Genomic DNA, 19,751 nt, shown 5'->3' with positions numbered 1-19,751 from the left:
CAACGCATCACCGGGGGCACACTGTCAGCCCACCTACAGCACCCGATGTCACAGGAAGGCCAAGAAGATCATCAAGGACCTCAGCCACCCGAGCCAAAGCCTGTTCACCCCGTTATAATCCAAAAGGTGAGGTTGGTACAGGTGCATCAAAGCTGGGGCCGAGAGACTGAAAAACAGCTTTGATCTCCATTAAACCGTTAAAGAGCCATCACTAGCCAGGCTCCGACAGGTGCCCTGAACTTAGTCACTGTTACTAGCCGGTGCTGAACCGTAGAGACTGTTGCCCTAGGTTCGTAGTCATTGGTCACTTTAATAATGTTCCCATACCGTTTTACCATCCTGTATTACTTCATATGTATATACTGTTTTCTAGTCAAGGCTCATCCTATATACGGTGCCTTGGGAAAGTATTCAGACCCCTTGACTTTTTCCATGTTGTGTTTCATTACATCCTTATTCTTAAAATAGATTCAATTGTTTTTTTCCCTCATTTTTTCCCTCATTGTCCTCTTACTCAGTTGTTTCCCCTGGGGCCTCCCACTCCTCTTTCTATTCTGGTTAGAGCCAGTTTGCACTGTTCTGTGAAGGGGGTAGTACACAGCGTTGTATGAGATCTTCCGTTTCATGGCAATTTCTGGCATGTAATAGCCTTCATTTCTCAGAACAAGAATAGACTGACGAGTTCAGAAGAAAGTTATTTGTTTCTGATATTTTGAGCCTGTAATCGAATCCACAAATGCTGATGCTCCAGATACTCAACTAGTCTAAAGAAGGACAGTTTTATTGCTTCTTTAATTAGGACAACAGTTTTCAGCTGTGCTAACATAATTGTAAAAGGGTTTTCTAATGGTCAAATAGCTTTTTTAAATGATAAACTTGGATTAGCTAACACAACATGCCATTGGAACACAGGAGTGATGGTTGCTGATAATGAGCCTCTGTACTCCTATGTAGATATTCCATAAAAAATCTGCCGTTTCATTTACAACATTAGCAATGTCTACATATTTCTGATCAATTCAATGTTATTTTAATGGACAAACAATAGCTTTTCTAAAAAATAAGGGCATTTCTAATTGACAACAAACTTTCTAACGGCAGTGTATGTTTTTAAGGTTTAGGAAGGAACGAGGGTTAGGTTAAGGTGAGGTTATAGTTACGGGTTAGCCACTAGGGTTAGGGTAATGGTTAGGTTTAGGAATGAGGGTTAGGTTAAGGTTAGGTTTAGAAACTAGGGTTAGATTAAGGTTGGAGTTAGGTTTATGAACAAAAGTTAGGGTAAGGAATGAGGGCTAGGTTATGGTTAAGGTTAAGGTTGGGTTTAAACAAGAGGGTTAGGTTAAGGTTAGGATTAACGTTAGGTTTAGGTACAGGATCGAGGGTTAAGGTTAGGTTTAGAAACTAGGGTTAGGTTAAGGTTAGATTTAGGAATGAGGGTTAGATTAAGGTTAAGGTTAGGTTAAGTTTAGGATTAAGGTTAGGTTTAGCAACAAAATTAAAGCAGACCAAAGTCACATAAATATTAGTTATAGATCTGTCATTCTCATTGAAAGTCAGTTTAAGAAGTGGTAGATCTGTACTATGTGTGCTATTTCTATGCTTCCCGTTCTTAAATTCCATCTTTGCATCTTTTATTTTCAGTTTTGTACACCAGCTTCAAACAGCTTAATATTTTTGGTTATGATCAAGCTTTTATTATATATTTCACAGCAGTTTGGATGGTTTGGATGGTGATTGTCTACAATATACTTCCTTGTTTTGTCACATGAACGGAAATTAGGCAAACTATTTGAATTTTAGCAACCAGGAAATGGTGGAGCAATTTCTTCATAGTGCATCTTTAATTTTAGGGGTAAGGTTTTGGAACGAGGGTTATGTTAAGGTTAGGTATCGTTTCAGTATATGGTTAGGGTTATAGGGTGAGTCCCCCGTGGGACGGTTGAGCTAACTTGCGTTAATGTGATTAGCATGACGTTTTAAGTAACAAGAGAATTTCCCAGAACATGGACATTTGGGCAGAAAGCTTAAATTCCTGTTAATCTGATCAAATTATATATATAATAATAAATAAATAATACATAATATTATTGGAGGAGAGTGCACAGTTATGTACTTGAAAATGTATAAATTAACCAATTAGGCACATTTGGGAAGACAACATTTTGAACAGTAATGCAATGGTTAATTGGATCAGTGTACAACTTTGCACGTACACTGCTGCCATCTAGTGGCCAAAATCTAAAGTTTGCCTAAACTGCAATAATACATTGTGACCTTTCTCTTGCATTTCAAAGATGAAATGATTTCTTTGTATTATCTTTCACGAGATATAATGTGTTATATTCTTCTACATTAATTTCACATTTCCACCAACTTCAAAGTGTTTCCTTTGAAATGGTATCAGGAATATGCATAGCCTTGCTTCAGGGTCTGAGCTACAGGCAGTTAGAGCTGGGAATGTAATTTTAGGTCCTGAGCTACAGGCAGTTAGAGCTGGGAATGTAATTTTAGGTCCTGAGCTTCAGGCAGTTAGATTTGGGTATGTTATTTTAGGTCCTGAGCTACAGGCAGTTAGAGCTGGGAATGTAATTTTAGGCGAAAATTGAAAAAAGGTCCGATTCTTTTCAACCTTTTCTCTGTGTCTGTTTTGCTCTCTCTCCCCCTCCCCTCTCTCCCTCTCTCCTTCTCTCCCTTTCTCTCCCTTCCCTACCTCCAGGTTTCCCATACGAGAAAGTGAGGGAGAGGACTCTGTACCTGCAGGTCTTGGACTTTGACCGGTTCAGTCGCAACGACCCCATCGGGGAGGTTTCCATCCCTCTCAACAAGCTCAGTGACCTGGGACACATGCAGACCTTCTGGAAGGAACTCAAACCCTGCATGGATGGAGCTGTAAGGAGGAGGAGGAGGAGGGAGGGGAGGATAGGAGGAGGAGGAGGGGGGAGGATAGGGGAGAAGGAGGAGGGGGGAGGAGGATAGGGGGAGGATAGAAGGAGAAGTGGAGGGGAGGGGAGGAGGGGAGGGGAGGATAGGAGGAGGAGGAGGGGAGGATAGAGGAGGAGGATGGAGCTGTAAGGCTGGAGAGGGAGAGGGGGAGGGGGAGGGAGAAGGGAGAAGGGAGGAGGAGGGGAGGATAGGGGAAGATATGGGAGGAGGATGGAGCTGTAAGGCTGGAGAGGGAGAGGGGAGGGGAGGGAGAAGGGGGAAGGGGATAGGGAGGAGGAGGGGAGGATAGGGGAAGATATGGGAGGAGGATGGAGCTGTAAGGCTAGAGAGGGGGAGGGAGAGGGAGAGGAGGATGGAAGGACAGGGGATGGTAGGGGAGGATGAGGGAAGATATGGGAGGAGGAGGGTAGAATAGGAGGGAAGGATAGGGGAGGAGGGGAGAAAGAGGAGGACAGGGGAAGGGGAAGAAGGAACTCAAACCATGCATGAGCGGAGCTGTAAGTAGGGGTGAACAGTTCAGGTACATTTCTGAAAATGTTCAGGTTTTGAAAAATCCAGGTTGGATGTTGGAAAATTCCAAAAATCAGGAGGGAATAAGAAGGAATTTTGGTAAAATTACTAGAATTTTGTAACCTCAGGTGGTCCTTATCCATTCTCCATTTTACATATTTTTTAAACTTAGTCTTTTTCCTGGAAACCCTTGAAACCAGGGCCCATATTCACAAAGAATACTAACCCTTTAACTACATAGCTAGCATGTTACCTAACCCTAACCTTAACCCCTAACCCTAGCCATAGCCCTAATCTTAACCCTTAACCCTGAATTTTACCTTTAGCCTAGCTATTGTTAGCCACCAAGCTAGCCTAGCTAACGTTAGCCGCAACAAATTGGAATTTGTGTAATGTATACAATTGCCTTATGAAGAAAGAAAATTATGTAATACACATGAAAAAGTGAAAGTCTTTTTCACAATGTCTGTATATAGTGACTAACTGTGTGTGTGTGTGTGTGTGTGTGTGTGCGTGTGTGTGTTCCCCAGGGGAGGCGAGGGGACCTGCTGGTGTCTCTGTGCTATAACCCAACAGCCAACACCATCACTGTGAACATCATCAAAGCACGCAATCTCAAAGCCATGGACATAGGCGGAACATCGGGTTGGTATCCTCTCCTTCTCTCCTCCAGTCGCCACACCCAAGCTCAAGACCACACATTTTAACTGGGCTACAACGATGTAGACTAAAACCTTCATCGTTCCCTAACAAAATGTACCGGCTGACGGTGTCGTTCAGGAAACAGCAACAAATACAAAACGATGTGATGATGACGTTCCACATGGACAGCTGATTGATTTGAAAACAAGTCATTAACCTAAATCCAATAATAACATGGTGAATTGTTTTATTTTTTTTTATTTCACGTTAGTTGACAATTTAACCAAATGAAAATCAAAACCAGACTTTGAAATGAGGTCTGTGCCCAGTGTCCTTCTTCCTCATCATCCTCACCATGCTTCCCTAATCCCCACCTGTAGCCTGCCTCTGGTATAATGCATGTCCACCTCTCACTCATCCCTAATCCCCACCTGTAGCCTGCCTCTGGTATAATGCATGTCCACATCTCACTCATCCCTAATCCCTACCTGTAGCCTGCCTCTGGTATAATGCATGTCCACCTCTCATTCATCCCTAATCCCTACCTGTAGCCTGCCTCTGGTATAATGCATGTCCACCTCTCACTCATCCCTAATCCCTACCTGTAGCCTGCCTCTGGTATAATGCATTTCCACATCTCACTCATCCCTAATCCCCACCTGTAGCCTGCCTCTGGTATAATGCATGTCCACCTCTCATTCATCTCTAATCCCCACCTGTAGCCTGCCTCTGGTATAATGCATGTCCACCTCTCATTCATCCCTAATCCCCACCTGTAGCCTGCCTCTGGTATAATGCATGTCCACCTCTCATTCATCCCTAATCCCTACCTGTAGCCTGTCTCTGGTAATATGCATTTCCACATCTCACTCATCCCTAATCCCTACCTGTAGCCTGCCTCTGGTATAATGCATGTCCACCTCTCACTCATCCCTAATCCCTACCTGTAGCCTGCCTCTGGTATAATGCATGTCCACATCTCATTCATCCCTAATCCCTACCTGTAGCCTGCCTCTGGTATAATGCATGTCCACATCTCATTCATCCCTAATCCCTACCTGTAGCCTGCCTCTGGTATAATGCATGTCCACATCTCACTCATCCCTAATCCCTACCTGTAGCCTGCCTCTGGTATAATGCATGTCCACCTCTCACTCATCGCTAATCCCCACCTGTAGCCTGCCTCTGGTATAATGCATGTCCACCTCTCACTCATCCCTAATCCCTACCTGTAGCCTGCCTCTGGTATTATGCATGTCCACCTCTCACTCATCCCTAATCCCGACCTGTAGCCTGCCTCTGGTATAATGCATGTCCACCTCTCACTCATCCCTAATCCCTACCTGTAGCCTGCCTCTGGTATAATGCATGTCCACCTCTCACTCATCCCTAATCCCTACCTGTAGCCTGCCTCTGGTATTATGCATGTCCACCTCTCACTCATCCCTAATCCCGACCTGTAGCCTGCCTCTGGTATAATGCATGTCCACCTCTCACTCATCCCTAATCCCCACCTGTAGCCTGCCTCTGGTATAATGCATTTCCAGGTACAGGTTAGTACAGATTACTGCAGGTTACTACAGGTTACAACAGGTTACTACAGGTTAGTCATGGTAATTGAGGTCACTGGGTAGTCTATTGGCTGGTAGTCTATTGACTGGTAGTCTATTGACTGGTAGCTGGTAGTCTATTGACTGGTAGTCTATTGACTGGTAGTCTATTGGCTGGTAGCTGGTAGTCTATTGACTGGTAGTCTATTGGCTTAGTCTACTGGTAGCTGGTAGTCTATTGACTGGTAGTCTATTGACTGGTAGTCTATTGACTGGTAGCTGGTAGTCTATTGACTGGTAGTCTATTGGCTGGTAGTCTATTGGCTGGTAGCTGGTAGTCTATTGACTGGTAGTCTATTGGCTGGTAGTCTATTGCCTGGTAGCTGGTAGTCTATTGGCTGGTAGTCTATTAGCTGGTAGTCTATTGGCTGGTAGCTGGTAGTCTATTAGCTGGTAGTCTATTGGCTGGTAGTCTATTGACTGGTAGCTGGTAGTCTATTGGCTGGTAGTCTATTGGCTGGTAGCTGGTAGTCTATTGACTGGTAGTCTATTGGCTGGTAGTCTATTGGCTGGTAGCTGGTAGTCTATTGACTGGTATATTTAGCCTGAGTAGATCTCCTGGTATAGATTACATTCTCACTGGTATGACTGGTAGTCATATCGGCATAGTCTATTGGCTGTTAGCTGGTAGTCTATTGGCTGGTAGCTGGTAGTCTATTGACTGGTAGTCTATTGGCTGGTAGTCTATTGGCTGGTAGCTGGTAGTCTATTGACTGGTAGTCTATTGGCTGGTAGTCTATTGGCTGGTAGCTGGTAGTCTATTTGCTGGTAGTCTATTGGCTGGTAGTCTATTAGCTGGTAGTCTATTGGCTGGTAGCTGGTAGTCTATTGGCTGGTAGTCTATTGGCTGGTAGCTGGTAGTCTATTGACTGGTAGTCTATTGGCTGGTAGTCTATTGGCTGGTAGCTGGTAGTCTATTGACTGGTAGTCTATTGGCTGGTAGTCTATTGGCTGGTAGCTGGTAGTCTATTGGCTGGTAGTCTATTGGCTGGTAGTCTATTAGCTGGTAGTCTATTGGCTGGTAGCTGGTAGTCTATTGGCTGGTAGTCTATTGACTGGTAGTCTGTTGACTGGTAGCTGGTAGTCTATTAGCTGGTAGTCTATTGGCTGGTAGCTGGTAGTCTATTAGCTGGTAGTCTATTGGCTGGTAGTCTATTGACTGGTAGCTGGTAGTCTATTGGCTGGTAGTCTATTGGCTGGTAGCTGGTAGTCTATTGGCTGGTAGTCTATTGGCTGGTAGCTGGTAGTCTATTGGCTGGTAGCTGGTAGTCTATTGACTGGTAGTCTATTGGCTGGTATATTTAGCCTGAGTAGATCTCCAAAGTGCAGGTATAGAGATTACATTCTCACTGGATGACCCTACGCCTCATCCATCATCGGCATAGTCTATTGACTGGTAGTCTATTAGCTGGTAGTCTATTGGCTGGTAGTCTATTGGCTGGTAGCTGGTAGTCTATTGACTGGTAGTCTATTGACTGGTAACTGGTAGTCTATTGGCTGGTAGCTGGTAGTCTATTGGCTGGTAGCTGGTAGTCTATTGACTGGTAGCTGGTAGTCTATTGGCTGGTAGCTGGTAGTCTATTGGCTGGTAGCTGGTAGTCTATTGGCTGGTAGTCTATTGTCTGGTAGTCTATTGGCTGGTAGCTGGTAGTCTATTGACTGGTAGTCTATTGGCTGGTAGCTGGTAGTCTATTGACTGGTAGTCTGTTGACTGGTATATTTAGCCTGGTAGCAAAGTGCAGGTATAGAGATTACATTCTCACTGGATGACCCAGCCACGCCTCATCCATCATCGGCATAGTCTATTGGCTGGTAGCTGGTAGTCTATTGACTGGTAGTCTATTGACTGGTAGTCTATTGGCTGGTAGTCTATTGCCTGGTAGCTGGTAGTCTATTGGCTGGTAGCTGGTAGTCTATTGACTGGTAGTCTATTGGCTGGTAGTCTATTGGCTGGTAGCTGGTAGTCTATTGACTGGTAGTCTATTGGCTGGTAGTCTATTGGTAGCTGGTAGCTGGTAGTCTATTGGCTGGTAGTCTATTGGCTGGTAGTCTATTGGCTGGTAGTCTATTAGCTGGTAGTCTATTGGCTGGTAGCTGGTAGTCTATTGGCTGGTAGTCTATTAGCTGGTAGTCTATTGACTGGTAGCTGGTAGTCTGGCTGGTAGTCTATTGGCTGGTAGTCTATTGGCTGGTAGTCTATTGGCTGGTAGTCTATTGCTGGTAGTCTATTGGCTGGTAGCTGGTAGTCTATTGGCTGGTAGTCTGGTAGTCTATTTGTTTATTGGCTGGTAGTCTATTGGCTGGTAGCTGTAGTCTATTGACTGGTAGTCTATTGGCTGGTATATTTGCCTAGTAGATCTCCAAAGTAGGTATTGACTGGTATTCTCTGGATTAGCCTATTGCCTAGCATCCATCATCGGTAGTCTATTGACTGGTAGTCTATTAGCTGGTAGTCTATTGCTGGTAGTCTATTGGCTGGTAGCTGGTAGTCTATTAGTCTATTGACTGGACTGGTAGTCTATTGGCTGTAGCTGGTAGTCTATTGGCTGGTAGCTGGTAGTCTATTGGCTGGTAGTCTATTGGCTGGTAGCTGGTAGTCTATTGGCTGGTAGCTGGTAGTCTATTGGCTGGTAGTCTATTGGCTGGTAGCTGGTAGTCTATTGACTGGTATATTTAGCCTGAGTAGATCTCCAAAGTGCAGGTATAGAGATTACATTCTCACTGGATGACCCAGCCACGCCTCATCCATCATCGGCATAGTCTATTGGCTGTTAGCTGGTAGTCTATTGGCTGGTAGTCTATTGGCTGGTAGTCTGGTAGTCTATTGGCTGGTAGTCTATTGGCTGGTAGCTGGTAGTCTATTGACTGGTAGTCTATTGGCTGGTAGCTCTAGCTGGTAGTCTATTGGTAGTCTATTGGCTGGTAGTCTATTGCTGGTAGTCTGGTAGTCTATAGACTGGTAGTCTATTGGCTGGTAGTCTATTGGCTGGTAGCTGGTAGTCTATTGACTGGTAGTCTATTGGCTGGTAGTCTGGTATCTATTGGCTGGTAGCTGGTAGTCTATTGACTGGTAGTCTATTGGCTGGTAGTCTATTGTAGCTGGTAGTCTATTGGCTGGTAGTCTATTGGCTGGTAGTCTATTGACTGGTAGTCTATTGGCTGGTAGCTGGTAGTCTATTGGCTGGTAGTCTATTGACTGGTAGTCTGTTGACTGGTAGCTGGTAGTCTATTAGCTGGTAGTCTATTGGCTGGTAGCTGGTAGTCTATTAGCTGGTAGTCTATTGGCTGGTAGTCTATTGACTGGTAGCTGGTAGTCTATTGGCTGGTAGTCTATTGGCTGGTAGCTGGTAGTCTATTGGCTGGTAGTTTATTGGCTGGTAGCTGGTAGTCTATTGGCTGGTAGCTGGTAGTCTATTGACTGGTAGTCTATTGGCTGGTATATTTAGACTGAGTAGATCTCCAAAGTGCAGGTATAGAGATTACATTCTCACTGGATGACCCAGCCACGCCTCATCCATCATCGGCATAGTCTATTGACTGGTAGTCTATTAGCTGGTAATCTATTGGCTGGTAGTCTATTGGCTGTTAGCTGGTAGTCTATTGACTGGTAGTCTATTGACTGGTAACTGGTAGTCTATTGGCTGGTAGCTGGTAGTCTATTGGCTGGTAGCTGGTAGTCTATTGACTGGTAGCTGGTAGTCTATTGGCTGGTATCTGGTAGTCTATTGGCTGGTAGCTGGTAGTCTATTGGCTGGTAGTCTATTGTCTGGTAGTCTATTGGCTGGTAGCTGGTAGTCTATTGACTGGTAGTCTATTGGCTGGTAGCTGGTAGTCTATTGACTGGTAGTCTGTTGACTGGTATATTTAGCCTGAGTAGATCTCCAAAGTGCAGGTATAGAGATTACATTCTCACTGGATGACCCAGCCACGCCTCATCCATCATCGGCATAGTCTATTGGCTGGTAGCTGGTAGTCTATTGACTGGTAGCTGGTAGTCTATTGGCTGGTAGTCTATTGACTGGTAGTCTATTGGCTGGTAGTCTATTTGTAGCTGGTAGTCTATTGACTGGTAGTCTATTGGCTGGTAGTCTATTGGCTGGTAGCTGGTAGTCTATTGACTGGTAGTCTATTGGCTGGTAGTCTATTGGCTGGTAGCTGGTAGTCTATTGGCTGGTAGTCTATTGGCTGGTAGTCTATTAGCTGGTAGTCTATTGGCTGGTAGCTGGTAGTCTATTGGCTGGTAGCTGGTAGTCTATTGGCTGGTAGCTGGTAGTCTATTGACTGGTAGCTGGTAGTCTATTGACTGGTAGCTGGTAGTCTATTGGCTGGTAGCTGGTAGTCTATTGGCTGGTAGTCTATTGTCTGGTAGTCTATTGGCTGGTAGCTGGTAGTCTATTGACTGGTAGTCTATTGGCTGGTAGCTGGTAGTCTATTGACTGGTAGTCTGTTGACTGGTATATTTAGCCTGAGTAGATCTCCAAAGTGCAGGTATAGAGATTACATTCTCACTGGATGACCCAGCCACGCCTCATCCATCATGGCATAGTCTATTGGCTGGTAGCTGGTAGTCTATTGACTGGTAGTCTATTGACTGGTAGTCTATGGCTGGTAGTCTGGTAGTCTATTGGCTGGTAGTCTATTGGCTGGTAGCTGGTAGTCTATTGACTGGTAGTCTATTGGCTGGTAGTCTATTGGCTGGTAGCTGGTAGTCTATTGACTGGTAGTCTATTGGCTGGTAGTCTATTGGCTGGTAGCTGGTAGTCTATTGGCTGGTAGTCTATTGGCTGGTAGTCTATTGGCTGGTAGCTGGTAGTCTATTGGCTGGTAGCTGGTAGTCTATTGGTAGCTGGTAGTCTATTCTATTAGCTGGTAGTCTGTTGACTGGTAGCTGGTAGTCTATTAGCTGGTAGTCTATTGGCTGGTAGTCTATTAGCTGGTAGTCTATTGGCTGGTAGTCTATTGACTGGTAGCTGGTAGTCTATTGGCTGGTAGTCTGGTAGTTGGCTGGTAGTCTATTGGCTGGTAGCTGGTAGTGGCTATTGGCTGGTAGTCTATTGGCTGGTAGCTGGTAGTCTATTGACTGGTAGTCTATTGGCTGGTATATTTAGCCTGAGTAGATCTCCAAAGTGCAGGTATAGAGATTACATTCTCACTGGATGACCCAGCCACGCCTCATCCATCATCGGCATAGTCTATTGACTGGTAGTCTATTAGCTGGTAGTCTATTGGCTGGTAGTCTATTGGCTGGTAGCTGGTAGTCTATTGACTGGTAGTCTATTGACTGGTAACTGGTAGTCTATTGGCTGGTAGCTGGTAGTCTATTGGCTGGTAGCTGGTAGTCTATTGACTGGTAGCTGGTAGTCTATTGGCTGGTAGCTGGTAGCTGGTAGTCTATTGTAGCTGGTAGTCTATTGGCTGGTAGTCTATTGGCTGGTAGCTGGTAGTCTATTGACTGGTAGTCTGTTGACTGGTATATTTAGCCTGAGTAGATCTCCAAAGTGCAGGTATAGAGATTACATTCTCACTGGATGACCCAGCCACGCCTCATCCATCATCGGCATAGTCTATTGGCTGGTAGCTGGTAGTCTATTGACTGGTAGTCTATTGGCTGGTAGTCTATTGGCTGGTAGTCTATTGAGTGGTAGTCTATTGGCTGGTAGTCTATTGGCTGGTAGCTGGTAGTCTATTGACTGGTAGTCTATTGGCTGGTAGTCTATTGGCTGGTAGCTGGTAGTCTATTGACTGGTAGTCTATTGGCTGGTAGTCTATTGGCTGGTAGCTGGTAGTCTATTGACTGGTAGTCTATTGGCTGGTAGTCTATTGGCTGGTAGCTGGTAGTCTATTGACTGGTAGTCTATTGGCTGGTAGTCTATTGGCTGGTAGCTGGTAGTCTATTGACTGGTAGTCTATTGGCTGGTAGTCTATTGCCTGGTAGCTGGTAGTCTATTGGCTGGTAGTCTATTAGCTGGTAGTCTATTGGCTGGTAGCTGGTAGTCTATTAGCTGGTAGTCTATTGGCTGGTAGTCTATTGACTGGTAGCTGGTAGTCTATTGGCTGGTAGTCTATTTGGTAGCTGGTGTCTATTGACTGGTAGTCTATTGGCTGGTAGTTTATTGGCTGGTAGCTGGTAGTCTATTGGCTGGTAGTCTATTGGCTGGTAGCTGGTAGTCTATTGACTGGTATATTTAGCCTGAGTAGATCTCCAAAGTGCAGGTATAGAGATTACATTCTCACTGGATGACCCAGCCACGCCTCATCCATCATCGGCATAGTCTATTGGCTGTTAGCTGGTAGTCTATTGGCTGGTAGCTGGTAGTCTATTGACTGGTAGTCTATTGGCTGGTAGTCTATTGGCTGGTAGCTGGTAGTCTATTGACTGGTAGTCTATTGGCTGGTAGTCTATTGTAGCTGGTAGCTGGTAGTCTATTGGCTGGTAGTCTATTGGCTGTAGCTGGTAGTCTATTGGCTGGTAGTCTATTGGCTGGTAGTCTGGTAGTCTGGTAGCTGGTAGTCTATTAGCTGGTAGTCTATTGGCTGGTAGCTGGTAGTCTATTGGCTGGTAGCTGGTAGTCTATTGACTGGTAGCTGGTAGTCTATTGGCTGGTAGCTGGTAGTCTATTGTAGCTGGTAGTCTATTGGCTGGTAGTCTATTGGCTGGTAGTCTATTGACTGGTAGTCTATTGACTGGTATATTTAGCCTGAGTAGATATCCAAAGTGCAGGTATAGAGATTACATTCTCACTGGATGACCCAGCCACGCCTCATCCATCATCGGCATAGTCTATTGGCTGGTAGCTGGTAGTCTATTGACTGGTAGTCTATTGGCTGGTAGTCTATTGGCTGGTAGTCTATTGAGCTGGTAGTCTATTGGCTGGTAGTCTATTAGCTGGTAGTCTATTGGCTGGTAGCTGGTAGTCTATTTGGTAGCTGGTAGTCTATTGGCTGGTAGTCTATTGGCTGGTAGTCTATTGCCTGGTAGCTGGTAGTCTATTTGAGCTGGTAGTCTATTGGCTGGTAGCTGGTAGTCTATTGGCTGGTAGCTGGTAGTCTATTGTAGCTGGTAGTCTATTGGCTGGTAGTCTATTGGCTGGTAGCTGGTAGTCTATTGGCTGGTAGCTGGTAGTCTATTGGCTGGTAGTCTATTGGCTGGTAGCTGGTAGTCTATTGACTGGTATATTTAGCCTGGTAGATCTCCAAAGTGCAGGTATAGAGATTACATTCTCACTGGATGACCCAGCACGCCTCATCCATCACTGGCATAGTCTATTTGTAGCTGTCTAGCTGGTAGTCTATTGGCTGGTAGCTGGTAGTCTATTGACTGGTAGTCTATTGGCTGGTAGTCTATTTGTAGCTGGTAGTCTATTGACTGGTAGTCTATTGGCTGGTAGTCTATTGGCTGGTAGTCTATTGGCTGGTAGTCTATTGGCTGGTAGTCTATTAGCTGGTAGTCTATTGGCTGTAGTAGCTGGTAGTCTATTGGCTGGTAGTCTATTGGCTGGTATTGACTGGTAGCTGGTAGTCTATTAGCTGGTAGTCTATTGGCTGGTAGCTGGTAGTCTATTGGCTGGTAGCTGGTAGTCTATTGACTGGTAGCTGGTAGTCTATTTGTAGCTGGTAGTCTGGCTGGTAGCTGGTAGTCTATTGGCTGGTAGTCTATTGGCTGGTAGCTGGTAGTCTATTGACTGGTAGTCTGTTGACTGGTATATTTAGCCTGAGTAGATCTCCAAAGTGCAGGTATAGAGATTACATTCTCACTGGATGACCCAGCCACGCCTCATCCATCATCGGCATAGTCTATTGGCTGGTAGCTGGTAGTCTATTGACTGGTAGTCTATTGGCTGGTAGTCTATTGGCTGGTAGTCTATTGAGTGGTAGTCTATTGGCTGGTAGTCTATTGGCTGGTAGCTGGTAGTCTATTGACTGGTAGTCTATTGGCTGGTAGTCTATTGGCTGGTAGCTGGTAGTCTATTGACTGGTAGTCTATTGGCTGGTAGTCTATTGGCTGGTAGCTGGTAGTCTATTGACTGGTAGTCTATTGGCTGGTAGTCTATTGTAGCTGGTAGCTGGTAGTCTATTGACTGGTAGTCTATTCTGGCTGGTAGTCTATTGGCTAGCTGGTAGTCTATTGACTGTAGTCTATTGGCTGGTAGTCTATTGCCTGGTAGCTGGTAGTCTATTGGCTGGTAGTCTATTAGCTGGTAGTCTATTGGCTGGTAGCTGGTAGTCTATTAGCTGGTAGTCTATTGGCTGGTAGTCTATTGACTGGTAGCTGGTAGTCTATTGGCTCGTAGTCTATTGGCTGGTAGCTGGTAGTCTATTGACTGGTAGTCTATTGGCTGGTAGTTTATTGGCTGGTAGCTGGTAGTCTATTGGCTGGTAGTCTATTGGCTGGTAGCTGGTAGTCTATTGACTGGTATATTTAGCCTGAGTAGATCTCCAAAGTGCAGGTATAGAGATTACATTCTCACTGGATGACCCAGCCACGCCTCATCCATCATCGGCATAGTCTATTGGCTGTTAGCTGGTAGTCTATTGGCTGGTAGCTTAGTCTATTGACTGGTAGTCTATTGGCTGGTAGTCTATTGGCTGGTAGCTGGTAGTCTATTGACTGGTAGTCTATTGGCTGGTAGTCTATTTGGTAGCTGGTAGTCTATTGGCTGGTAGTCTATTGGCTGGTAGTCTATTGGCTGGTAGCTGGTAGTCTATTGGCTGGTAGCTGGTAGTCTATTGGCTGGTAGTCTATTGACTGGTAGCTGGTAGTCTATTAGCTGGTAGCTGGTAGTCTATTGGCTGGTAGCTGGTAGTCTATTGGCTGGTAGCTGGTAGTCTATTGGCTGGTAGTCTATTGGCTGGTAGCTGGTAGTCTATGTAGCTGGTAGTCTATTGACTGGTAGTCTATTGGCTGGTATATTTAGCCTGAGTAGATATCCAAAGTGCAGGTATAGAGATTACATTCTACTGGATGACCCAGCCACGCCTCATCCATCATGGTAGTCTATTGGCTGGTAGCTGGTAGTCTATTGACTGGTAGTCTATTGGCTGGTAGTCTATTGGCTGGTAGTCTATTGCTGGTAGTCTATTGGACTGGTAGTCTATTGGCTGGTATTGGCTGGTAGCTGGTAGTCTATTGACTGGTAGTCTATTGGCTGGTAGTCTATTGGCTGGTAGATCTCCAAATGGTAGTCTATTGACTGGTAGTCTATTGGCTGGTAGTCTCATCCATCTGGTAGCTGGTAGTCTATTGGCTGGTAGTCTATTAGCTGGTAGTCTATTGGCTGTAGTCTATTAGCTGGTAGTCTATTGGCTGGTAGTCTATTGGCTGGTAGCTGGTAGTCTATTTATTGGCTGGTAGTCTATTGGCTGGTAGCTGGTAGTCTATTGGCTGGTAGTCTATTGGCTGGTAGCTGGTAGTCTATTGGCTGGTAGTCTATTGGCTGGTAGTCTATTGGCTGGTAGTCTATTGGCTGGTAGCTGGTAGTCTATTGACTGGTATATTTAGCCTGAGTAGATCTCCAAAGTGCAGGTATAGAGATTACATTCTCACTGGATGACCCAGCCATGCCTCATCCATCATCGGCATAGTCTATTGGCTGGTAGTCTATTGGCTGGTAGTCTATTGACTGTAGTCTATTGGCTGGTAGCTGGTAGTCTATTGACTGGTAGTCTATTGGCTGGTAGCTGGTAGTCTATTGGCTGGTAGTCTAGCTGGTAGTGACTGGTAGTCTATTGGCTGGTAGCTGGTAGTCTATTGGCTGGTAGTCTATTGGCTGGTAGTGGTAGTCTATTGACTGGTAGTCTATTGACTGGTAGCTGGTAGTCTATTGACTGGTAGTCTATTGGCTGGTAGTCTATTGCTGGTAGTCTATTGACTGGTAGTCTATTGGCTGGTAGTCTATTGGCTGGTAGCTGGTAGTCTATTGGCTGGTAGTCTATGGCTGGTAGCTGGTAGTCTATTGACTGGTATATTTAGCCTGGTAGTCTATTGAGATTACATTCTCACTGGTAGTCTATTGGCTAGGTATTGGCTGTTAGCTGGTAGTCTATTGGCTGGTAGCTGGTAGTCTATTGACTGGTAGTCTATTGGCTGGTAGTCTATTGGCTGTAGCTGGTAGTCTATTGGCTGGTAGCTGCTGGTAGTCTATTGGCTGGTAGTCTAGCTGGTAGTCTATTGGCTGGTAGTCTATTGGCTGGTAGTCTAGTTATGGTAGCTGGTAGTCTATTGGCTGGTAGTCTATTGACTGGTAGCTGGTAGTCTATTGGCTGGTAGCTGGTAGTCTATTGACTGGTAGCTGGTAGTCTATTGGCTGGTAGCTGGTAGTATATTGGCTGGTAGCTGGTAGTCTATTGGCTGGTAGTCTATTGGCTGGTAGCTGGTAGTCTATTGACTGGTAGTCTGTTGACTGGTATATTTAGCCTGAGTAGATCTCCAAAGTTCAGGTATAGAGATTACATTCTCACTGGATGACCCAGCCACGCCTCATCCAACATCGGCATAGTCTATTGGCTGGTAGCTGGTAGTCTATTGACTGGTAGTCTATTGGCTGGTAGTCTATTGGCTGGTAGTCTATTGAGTGGTAGTCTATTGGCTGGTAGTCTATTGGCTGGTAGCTGGTAGTCTATTGACTGGTAGTCTATTGGCTGGTAGTCTATTGGCTGGTAGCTGGTAGTCTATTGACTGGTAGTCTATTGGCTGGTAGTCTATTGCCTGGTAGCTGGTAGTCTATTGGCTGGTAGTCTATTAGCTGGTAGTCTATTGGCTGGTAGCTGGTAGTCTATTAGCTGGTAGTCTATTGGCTGGTAGTCTATTGACTGGTAGCTGGTAGTCTATTGGCTCATAGTCTATTGGCTGGTAGCTGGTAGTGTATTACTGGTAGTCTATTGGCTGGTAGTTTATTGCTGGTAGCTGGTAGTCTATTGGCTGGTAGTCTATTGGCTGGTAGCTGGTAGTCTATTGACTGGTATATTTAGCCTGAGTAGATCTCCAAAGTGCAGGTATAGAGATTACATTCTCACTGGATGACCCAGCCACGCCTCATCCATCATCGGCATAGTCTATTGGCTGTTAGCTGGTAGTCTATTGGCTGGTAGCTGGTAGTCTATTGACTGGTAGTCTATTGGCTGGTAGTCTATTGGCTGGTAGCTGGTAGTCTATTGACTGGTAGTCTATTGGCTGGTAGTCTATTGGCTGGTAGCTGGTAGTCTATTGGCTGGTAGTCTATTGGCTGGTAGTCTATTAGCTGGTAGTCTATTGGCTGGTAGCTGGTAGTCTATTGGCTGGTAGTCTATTGGCTGGTAGTCTGTTGACTGGTAGCTGGTAGTCTATTAGCTGGTAGTCTATTGGCTGGTAGCTGGTAGTCTATTGGCTGGTAGCTGGTAGTCTATTGACTGGTAGCTGGTAGTCTATTGGCTGGTAGCTGGTAGTCTATTGGCTGGTAGCTGGTAGTCTATTGGCTGGTAGTCTATTGGCTGGTAGCTGGTAGTCTATTGACTGGTAGTCTGTTGACTGGTATATTTAGCCTGAGTAGATCTCCAAAGTGCAGGTATAGAGATTACATTCTCACTGGATGACCCAGCCACGCCTCATCCATCATCGGCATAGTCTATTGGCTGGTAGCTGGTAGTCTATTGACTGGTAGTCTATTGGCTGGTAGTCTATTGGCTGGTAGTCTATTGAGTGGTAGTCTATTGGCTGGTAGTCTATTGGCTGGTAGCTGGTAGTCTATTGACTGGTAGTCTATTGGCTGGTAGTCTATTGGCTGGTAGCTGGTAGTCTATTGACTGGTAGTCTATTGGCTGGTAGTCTATTGGCTGGTAGCTGATAGTCTATTGACTGGTAGTCTATTGGCTGGTAGTCTATTGGCTGGTAGCTGGTAGTCTATTGACTGGTAGTCTATTGGCTGGTAGTCTATTGGCTGGTAGCTGGTAGTCTATTGACTGGTAGTCTATTGGCTGGTAGTCTATTGCCTGGTAGCTGGTAGTCTATTGGCTGGTAGTCTATTAGCTGGTAGTCTATTGGCTGGTAGCTGGTAGTCTATTAGCTGGTAGTCTATTGGCTGGTAGTCTATTGACTGGTAGCTGGTAGTCTATTGGCTTGTAGTCTATTGGCTGGTAGCTGGTAGTGTATTGACTGGTAGTCTATTGGCTGGTAGTTTATTGGCTGGTAGCTGGTAGTCTATTGGCTGGTAGTCTATTGGCTGGTAGCTGGTAGTCTATTGACTGGTATATTTAGCCTGAGTAGATCTCCAAAGTGCAGGTATAGAGATTACATTCTCACTGGATGACCCAGCCACGCCTCATCCATCATCGGCATAGTCTATTGGCTGGTAGCTGGTAGTCTATTGACTGGTAGTCTATTGGCTGGTAGTCTATTGGCTGGTAGCTGGTAGTCTATTGACTGGTAGTCTATTGGCTGGTAGTCTATTGGCTGGTAGCTGGTAGTCTATTGGCTGGTAGTCTATTGGCTGGTAGTCTATTAGCTGGTAGTCTATTGGCTGGTAGCTGGTAGTCTATTGGCTGGTAGTCTATTGGCTGGTAGTCTATTGACTGGTAGCTGGTAGTCTATTAGCTGGTAGTCTATTGGTAGCTGGTAGTCTAGCTGGTAGTCTATTGGCTGGTAGCTGGTAGTCTATTGGCTATTGGCTGGTAGCTGGTAGTCTATTGGCTGGTAGCTGGTAGTATATTGACTGGTAGTCTATTGGCTGGTATATTTAGCCTGAGTAGATCTCCAAAGTGCAGGTATAGAGATTACATTCTCACTGGATGACCCAGCCACGCCTCATCCATCATCGGCATAGTCTATTGGCTGGTAGCTGGTAGTCTATTGACTGGTAGTCTATTGACTGGTAGTCTATTGACTGGTAGTCTATTGGCTGGTAGTCTATTGAGTGGTAGTCTATTGGCTGGTAGTCTATTGGCTGGTAGCTGGTAGTCTATTGGCTGGTAGTCTATTGGCTGGTAGCTGGTAGTCTATTGACTGGTAGTCTATTGGCTGGTAGTCTATTGGCTGGTAGCTGGTAGTCTATTGACTGGTAGTCTATTGGCTGGTAGTCTATTGGCTGGTAGCTGGTAGTCTATTGACTGGTAGTCTATTGGCTGGTAGTCTATTGGCTGGTAGCTGGTAGTCTATTGACTGGTAGTCTATTAGCTGGTAGTCTATTGCCTGGTAGCTGGTAGTCTATTGGCTGGTAGTCTATTGGCTGGTAGTCTATTGACTGGTAGCTGGTAGTCTATTAGCTGGTAGTCTGGCTGGTAGTCTATTGACTGGTAGCTGGTAGTCTGGTAGCTGGTAGTCTATTGGCTGGTAGCTGGTAGTCTATTGACTGGCTGGTAGCTGGTAGTCTATTGGCTGGTAGTCTATTGGCTGGTAGTCTATTGGCTGGTAGCTGGTAGTCTATTGGCTGGTAGTCTATTGGCTGGTAGTCTATTGACTGGTAGTCTATTGGCTGGTAGTCTATTGGCTGGTAGCTGGTAGTCTATTGACTGGTATATTTAGCCTGAGTAGATCTCCAAAGTGCAGGTATAGAGATTACATTCTCACTGGATGACCCAGCCACGGCTCATCCATCATCGGCATAGTCTATTGGCTGTTAGCTGGTAGTCTATTGGCTGGTAGCTGGTAGTCTATTGACTGGTAGTCTATTGGCTGGTAGTCTATTGGCTGGTAGCTGGTAGTCTATTGACTGGTAGTCTATTGGCTGGTAGTCTATTGGCTGGTAGCTGGTAGTCTATTTGCTGGTAGTCTATTGGCTGGTAGTCTATTAGCTGGTAGTCTATTGGCTGGTAGCTGGTAGTCTATTGGCTGGTAGTCTATTGGCTGGTAGCTGGTAGTCTATTGACTGGTAGTCTATTGGCTGGTAGTCTATTGGCTGGTAGCTGGTAGTCTATTGACTGGTAGTCTATTGGCTGGTAGTCTATTGGCTGGTAGCTGGTAGTCTATTGGCTGGTAGTCTATTGGCTGGTAGTCTATTAGCTGGTAGTCTATTGGCTGGTAGCTGGTAGTCTATTGGCTGGTAGTCTATTGGCTGGTAGTCTGTTGACTGGTAGCTG

The 19,751-nt window shown here is 45.4% G+C and overlaps 1 protein-coding gene across 1 annotated transcript in view; it reads left to right on the top strand.

Annotated features, from left to right (window-relative positions):
• The window catches only part of LOC135529070 (synaptotagmin-7-like), a gene marked incomplete at its 5' end in the record, with an annotated part of 44,668 nt that overhangs the window by 8,841 nt on the left and 16,076 nt on the right, over nucleotides 1-19,751 (top strand). Inside the window, 2 exons of the mRNA XM_064957980.1 lie at nucleotides 2,717-2,889; nucleotides 3,984-4,098. Of these exons, the coding sequence (XP_064814052.1) occupies nucleotides 2,717-2,889; nucleotides 3,984-4,098 (288 nt within the window). The remainder of the gene's footprint in view (nucleotides 1-2,716; nucleotides 2,890-3,983; nucleotides 4,099-19,751) is intronic.

This window comes from Oncorhynchus masou, unplaced genomic scaffold (genome assembly GCF_036934945.1).
Source record: "Oncorhynchus masou masou isolate Uvic2021 unplaced genomic scaffold, UVic_Omas_1.1 unplaced_scaffold_1086, whole genome shotgun sequence".
In the NCBI taxonomy this organism is placed as follows: domain Eukaryota; kingdom Metazoa; phylum Chordata; class Actinopteri; order Salmoniformes; family Salmonidae; genus Oncorhynchus; species Oncorhynchus masou.
The sequence above is the reverse complement of the archived record's forward strand: the minus strand, read 5'-3'. Positions and strand labels throughout refer to the sequence as shown.